We start from the raw sequence: 7619 nt of genomic DNA on the forward strand, positions 1-7619 counted from the left end.
ATGGAAAAAAACCTTATGTGTGACCTGGTCATGTTGCTACATATTCGTGTGGCAAAATTGTAATGTCTTGATGAATTTAAATGCTTAATTCATTCTTTGCCAAAATGAATTTTCTTTTTACTCATCCTGCCAAAAGGAAAATTGACAATATGCCATACTCTAGCTTTTGGAATATGAAATATTAGCCAGATAAAATATTTTAAGTTAAATTAAAATTACAGAAAATTGAAAAATAAATTCCAGAAACAGTTGAATGCTTGATTATGTGTTTAATATCTGACTTTGGATTTAAACATTTTCCCAACAATATTGTAACGCTTCAGGATTCACGTGGGCACCCTCGCCGCTGCCACATCAGGTCGGCCCCCCCACCGTCAGGGACTCAAACCCAGGCCTCCAGCGTCACTCAACAGGGACCCAGCCTCTTGAGCCAAAGGGAGATCTCCCTCCAGCCCAGCAGCTGCAGTCCCTGATATCCCCAGGGAAGGGCGGTGACGTCACCGCGCTGGTAAGCCGGCTCTCACAAGCAATGGAGGCCATATGCGTTACAATATTAATGGTTTTAGACAAAGTACGGATATATTTAATCTACTTAGAAATCAACTTATGTGCATAATAATAGTAATACTTCAAAACTTCAAAAGCTCACAATGTATAAGCAACATTCACATACAAATCTTTGACTTTGGTACTCAGACAGTGTTTAAGAATCTATTTTTAGTTGAGGATACTTTTAATGTAGTACATTAAAACAGTTCTGAAGTGGTACTATTTGTGTGTATGGGAAAACAATATTACAGTAAAAAGCCAAAATTTTCAGAGCAGCATTAAGAAAAAGAGAAACATGTCAAGTAGAGCTTTCACAAACCTTTAAGCGTCCATCATTAAAAATGATAGACTGAAGTTCACTGATAAGGCTAGTTGTTGTGAAGGTAACCGTTTTTTCTCCACCATTGATTGTCACTGCTGCTTGAAGAATGTTGTCTCTGGATAGAATTCTCCAAAGGTCAAACTTTTCTTTGTTTGTTGGTGATTTTAAACGAAGAGTGGCCACAAATACATATGATGGAGGAAGACCCTCAGGAAATATATCTCTAGAATTTTAGAAACCAAACACAGGAAAAATAAGGAACAAAAAATGAAAGGATTCAGTATCTTTGTCCTGTTTTAGCAATGAGGAAGTATTCTGCTATATATTGTTGTTATTATTTTGGCAAGGATAAATTACATGTATTTAGATAAAAACTAAGAAAACACAACATTTATTTTAAGCACACAAAAACCCAGCATATAATCTATTGTGATTCTCAGTATCATTGATCTAACCTGCCTTAAAATAGCAATTTATGTCATCTGTATTTTGCTTTAATTTGGTTTACTACTTCCTTATTCCATTATTGTTTGTTTCATTTGATTACTTGCAGTTATTTCTGCATTAACTGCCCTTTAGCAAATGTTCAGATAAAGAGTTTGCATCAGATGGTGATGAAAAAATGTTACACAGGCACCTGAAGATGTCATTATAAATACTTGCTAATATAATATGAACAAATGTTCTAAACTACTTATGCACTTCAGCTTGGCAGCGGTGCTATCATTTTGTAGCCTTACATCTAGGAAAGTAAACGAGGCTGTTGTTATTATAATAATAACCTAAATAAATCTTCTAATTGGGGATTTTAGAAACCTATATACAGTAAAAGTCTTCTATAGACATTTTCTGTAAAGGTGGGCCGGGTCAATACTGGTATGAGAGACTTCTAAAGAAAATAATGTTGACATGGTGGTGCTGGTAGTTTGTGGTGGCCTTTTCCTATGGAACATTATTTCCAAAGCAGTCCCTCAGAACAGTGACAGGGATTACTGGCTCACTAGGAGATACCATCCTTCATCCTTTAAACTGCCAGCTTGACTAGTTTGTTGTTAAAGGGGAACTGCAGTCCCAATTTCTTAGACCATGTATGAAATCTCAGTAACAAAATAAATTCATTGATGGCGTAGTGAAATTTTAAACATTTTTGAGTGCAAAATCATAAACTTTGTGAAAGTACTGTATGGTTGCCATGTTGTTGCAAATCATTGGTCTCACCACTGGCAAGAGTGGGAGTCTTTCACTAATTGTGACATACAGTGAGCCCTTCCTGCTCACTAGTCCCTGTAAGCAAAAAGGGAAACTTGGTCTACAAACAATGTCACCTTGTATGTTTATATAAAAATAAATACAGTAGCAACATTCACATGGTCTAAAGTATCTGCATTATTACAACAAAAAATAGGTTCATTTTCAAATATTGTCAAGTTGGGATCGGACATATACTGTACTGCATATGAAATTTTGGAATGTAGTGAGAGGAATATCAGTGCTTGATAGAAAAATAGATAAAATCTATCTTCACTATATAAGTGATACTTTTTATCATAAGAGCAATATTTCTATTGAATTAAAAGAGGTTAACAAGTGTGCTTGTTTACAATGTAACAGGGCAGCTTCATGCCACCAGATGTTTTGTTGTCTTGTTTTGAATCTCAGACATTGACAACAATGTGACGAAACGCATACCTGGAATTTTCTTCAATTTTTTGATGTAAATTGGAGGTTGTACTCTTTATACTTTCATTGTGGTTTGAAATGTACTTATCAATGCCAATTCTTTATAACCCTGACATGTAAATATTGTTTTGCAGTTCCCCTTTAAAAATCTCATGGCACTGTTTGTAAACTTTAAAGGCAGTGTCCTAGCTAAATTCGACTTTGGACTTGCACAATATGACCTACTGTACCTAAAACTCCCCTAATTAATTTTTAAGTTCTGCTCTTCTCTGCAACCGCTGGTGTAGAATGGCTGCTGAGACACACCCTAGTGGGTGCTGGACCTTAGTGGTTGTTTAGTGGTTGGATTTTAGTTTAGTGGACTTTATAGGTGATTCCCTGCTTATATAAAATGTTCTGTCCTTTAGGATGAAAGTTAGTATACAAATACAACAAAATTTTTCATATTATAAACTTGTTGCCTCAAATTCAGGATGGAGGAATACTTTCAGAAACAAAAATCAGTATTAAAGTATAAATAAAGCAATATTAGTATAATAAAAGAGTGCCAATTAAAATAATGAAACATAATCAGAATTAGTAAAACAAAAACAAACAAGACACAAAAAACATTATATCATTAACAGGAAAATTCAGATAACACAAGCAAACCTTTAGTACTACTTAATGCTTATTTGATGAATCACTGTTTATGAAACTATCTCTTGATGTTAAAAGTTGCCCTGTTCATACACCACCAATTTCCTCACAAATACTTTCTTTTCCAAACTCAAAATTTGTCTAACAGCACATAAGCAGTATTCAATGAAGGGCAATTAAATCCACCTTAGAATCAATTGGATTCAACATATTTTTACATGATATTTGGAATATTAGTGTACATTAAGGTTAAGTTTTAACTGTCGAGTAATACCACTGGAAACTTCTTAAGACACTTGGCAATTTGAATTATACAGGTTATTCAGCGCTCCTCTCATACGAAATTGTCATAAACGTAAGAATTTTGTGTCTAAAATCTTATCTGCATTTACAGTATATGCAAAGATAATTTAATTGGCTATAAAATGTGGTTTATCACATTAATGATGGAAACACATGCATTTAAACCAAATGCTTAAAACTATAAACTCAGAAAAATATGTTTCATAGACTAGGCTGAGCTGCTGGCTGTACTATACCTTGTCTCCTAGGCAACACAGAATGTTGAGTTCTAATGTGTAAAAATCACCAAGTTACCAGACACTTTAGCACATTTTACAACATTATAAAAAAATTTTTAACCCAGTTTTCCAATGGAGTGCCTTGATCCTAAGTTGTTTTAATTAGTTTTAATTAGTACCTCAGTCACCACCATGTAAAGTATGTGAGAAATAAAACACATTTAATATCCTTAGAAAAATAAATATTAAAAAAGGCCTAAGTAGATCCTACATTTTCTTCACTGTAAACAATGCCAAACAATCTGAACATGTGAACATGACAAGGAGCAATGGAAAGATCAAACCCACCTTGTATTCTCTGTTATGTCCACTTGAGAACTCAGGAGGAAGGCTGTCTCTGACATCAGGGATCCCTGTATTTTCTGTGCTTTCTTGTTAATTTTTAAACCCAGCATCAACTCAAAACCCTTCTCATCACGAGAGGCTACAGGAATCCTGGTTGGACACACAGATTCTGGAGAAAACAACATGTGAGACCAACTTGTCTTCCCTGACATAACAAGTGTGAAATACAAGTAGAAGCGAACAATGTAGTTCGGACATATATTAACTCATGGTGTTTGTAATTTGTAATTTTTTTTAAACTGTAGTAATATAATATTGACAGGATAAAATAAAGGGCTCAACATATTTGTGTTTCAAAATAAATGAGATTCAAACTAAAGTATTCAATCTAACCTGGAAAATATGCTTTCCTGTCTGTGCTTGTCATCTCTCTGTTTAACCACAACAAGATAGCTTTCTTTCACTGTAATTTCAGACCCCAGGCCTGACACTGTGGCTTCACTTCCCTTCTGTTTCCTAAGAAAGTCATAGGAGTACCCTTATTAATCCCACATGTGAACTGCCATTGCACCTGCTGTTAGTGACAACTGAGTGGACTGTTTGTTTCATATTCCCACTATTAAAAGTTTACCACACAAGATCTGATGGTTTCTAAAATCTATGGACACTAGGCTTTGGATCAACTTGGCAGTCTAGGAAAGGACTAGATTTCTTGTTGTCTCTAAATTGAAACAAATTAACATATAAACTGAACAGGATTAAATTTCAGTTTACTATATATATATGTCAACAAAATACTTAAATACTAAGTACTTGGCTTATCCCCTAACTTTTTACAAAATGTCTGAATGATGTATCAGCGGGGTAATTAATAATAAAATAATGCATATACAAATATTCAAACCTTTCATTTATCTTGAAAATATTATTTTTGTATTGTCAGCAACCATGTCCATGTAGCAAGCAATGTCAAAGTGTTGCTGATGCAGAGAGACCTGGAAACTCTAGTGGAATCTTTACATTTTCGCAGTCCTACCTTCACAAAGCTTCTGTTGCATGGCTTCCTTTATTCTGCCAATAGTAGTGTAGTCTTCTGCATAGAGTACATAGGTTGAAGAGGGCTTGTTGGCAATTGACACCAGCTCAGACTTGGTGATTTCAGTGCCCACCCCTACAGCAAACATGATGATGTTCTGGGCTTTAGCCTCCACTGAGGCATCTACAACATCATCTTGTGACTTCCCATCTGTCACAACCACTGTGATTCGGTTCTTGGCTGTGTTGGTCCTCTGAGATGATGGAAAAACATGATCTGTGGCGAATTTGATGGCTCTTCCAGTCTGAGTGTTGCCTCCGAGATACTTAATTTTACCAATGGCTTCAATGACTTCCTGGCTGCTCTGATGTTTTCCCAAAGGGATCTCCAACCTGGGAGTGTCACTGTACTGAACAACACCCACCTGTGTGTACTGGGGACCCACATCAAAGCCACTCGTAATGTTTATGAGCCAGTTCTTGGCAGTGTCAAAGTCTGTGTATCCCACACTCCAGGACCCATCAATGATATACACCAAGTCATTCACTGCTGTTCTGCAGCCTTCAAACAAGAATTAGACAAGCTTTTACATTCCATTTAGTAGTCACAAACAAGTGTTGTTTTCATAATTTATTCAATGCTATGTTTAACTAAGAAAAAGAAAACATGGTAAAAATAGCTCATCTAAGTACATCAATCTACCTTTTCAATTTTGCCCAGATAAAAGTGAATGGAAAATCATGTATGATTTTACTTTTTATTGCTGCACTGTTTTTCCAGTATGCAACAGGATTGTCCCAAAGTGTATTAGCTAGTAGGAATCCACGGAATATGTTTATAATGGTCAACATGTCTACACTAGCTCATATCCCATAAACAGTTAAATCTCATAATCAGACATCTAAGATCATTTATGAAACTGACATCATCTTTTAAAATCCCAAAGTGGTATAAAACAGTCAAGCATTAAACACCAGTTGGGTGAAACACATGTATGAAATGCACAAGCAGATAAGTGATATACATGAATGATTCATTAGAGATCATTATCATAGATTCATTAGAAGCTATGGCTTCTACTGTACAAATCATGAAGGAACACAGAAACATCTTGGTTATATCTTTTTCCATTTCCATTTCTTTGTTGTTCTCTTTCAGTTGCGTACTCTTCTTCTTCATTTTTAATTTTGCAATTGCTATTGCTATGCAATTGCTAGTTACTAGAAAAATAATATACACATACCAGCTCGGACATCTTCGTCGTCATCATCATCTCCAAGTAAAAATGGCAGTAACAAAACCATTATTAATGATCTTAATATCCATGTATTCATTGTATTATAGCAGACAGTGCAATCTTCAGAACTTTCTGGACCTAAAATTAAAATGATATACATAGTTAAGTATTAGTATTAATAGCCTATTATTGTTTACTTGGAAACTTATAAATTAATGAAAGAGGTACCAAAATAAATGCTCTTTTAGAATATAAATTTATTTACTGAAGAAAAATAATAATTTTGGGTCCTGTCAGAACTCCCTTTAAAATTGTGCAAATGTTCTCATACACATAATGAATTCATTGGTACTGAGGTCAAGGTTGTATGCCAACCATATGCCATTCCAGGTTCCTGTCATGTCAAGTTTCCAAATGAAGAGTGTCCAAAATCAATGAACACAAAGTTATTCCTAACAGTTTCTCTCCGTATTTTTCTAAAATGGATGAAAAGGAAAAAAAACATTTGTGGCTTTTAAATATTAGGTAGCCACCACTTCATCATGCTGAAAATTTGAAAACTCATCTTGGCTGTTAAAGCATTTATGTTGGATAAAGGTTTTTTAGTAACTTTAAAGATTAAAACTCTTTACTCCACTTTATTATATTTCATGCACAAAATACCTCTAACACTCATTAGGTTGTATATATACAGAGATTATTCAGTATGTAGGAGAGAGCAGAGATCAAAGGAAAGTGGGTAGTGAACTTTCAGTATAATTATTACCATTGATGAGAATACCTCTTAGGATATTGCATTTCCACAGCAGTTCTATAGGACAGTTTTTCTTCAATTAGTAATAATAAGGTACTAGTTTCTTAAATAACTAGTTATTAGCTTATTGGCAATGCAGAAGATGCACACCACTAGTTGGTGCAGCAGGCACTTTTATGAAACCTTTGCAAGTAGCATAGTGCTCTTCTGTCTGTATAAGATTTAGGATGACAAAAAGCTGGGAGACCAATCCATCTGTCTAGAAACTGACAGGGACCTGGCTGTCCATTAAAAACCGACAATGTTGGGCTCCCAAATTTCTCAAATAGTAATAGTGCTTTACTGAATAGTTATTGAGTTCCAGAACACCACTGTTCAGCATTTCAGCCTGAGGGAGGTACTAGCCGACTGTGACTAGAGTTCCTCAAGCAGTGCCGCCAGTGTGGATGAGGATTACCATGGGTAGAGAGCTATTAGTTGGCCAAGACAACACAGAAACTCCTGCAATTTTCTGGGTGCTTGCAGATTTACAGTGG

General features: G+C 35.2%; 1 protein-coding gene across 1 annotated transcript in view; it reads right to left on the bottom strand.

The window, feature by feature from the left end:
• Positions 1–6396, bottom strand: part of LOC148832691 (uncharacterized) — a 59065-nt gene extending 52669 nt beyond the window's left edge. The window contains exons 1-4 of the mRNA XM_088918136.1: positions 6336–6396; positions 5093–5653; positions 4060–4225; positions 869–1094 (exon numbers count right to left, since the gene is read on the bottom strand). Of these exons, the coding sequence (XP_088774262.1) occupies positions 869–1094; positions 4060–4225; positions 5093–5653; positions 6336–6396 (1014 nt within the window). The remainder of the gene's footprint in view (positions 1–868; positions 1095–4059; positions 4226–5092; positions 5654–6335) is intronic.
• Between the last annotated feature and the right edge of the window lie 1223 nt (positions 6397–7619).

Source organism: Atractosteus spatula, chromosome 6, assembly GCF_055471065.1.
Source record: "Atractosteus spatula isolate fAtrSpa1 chromosome 6, fAtrSpa1.hap1, whole genome shotgun sequence".
Lineage (NCBI taxonomy): Eukaryota > Metazoa > Chordata > Actinopteri > Semionotiformes > Lepisosteidae > Atractosteus > Atractosteus spatula.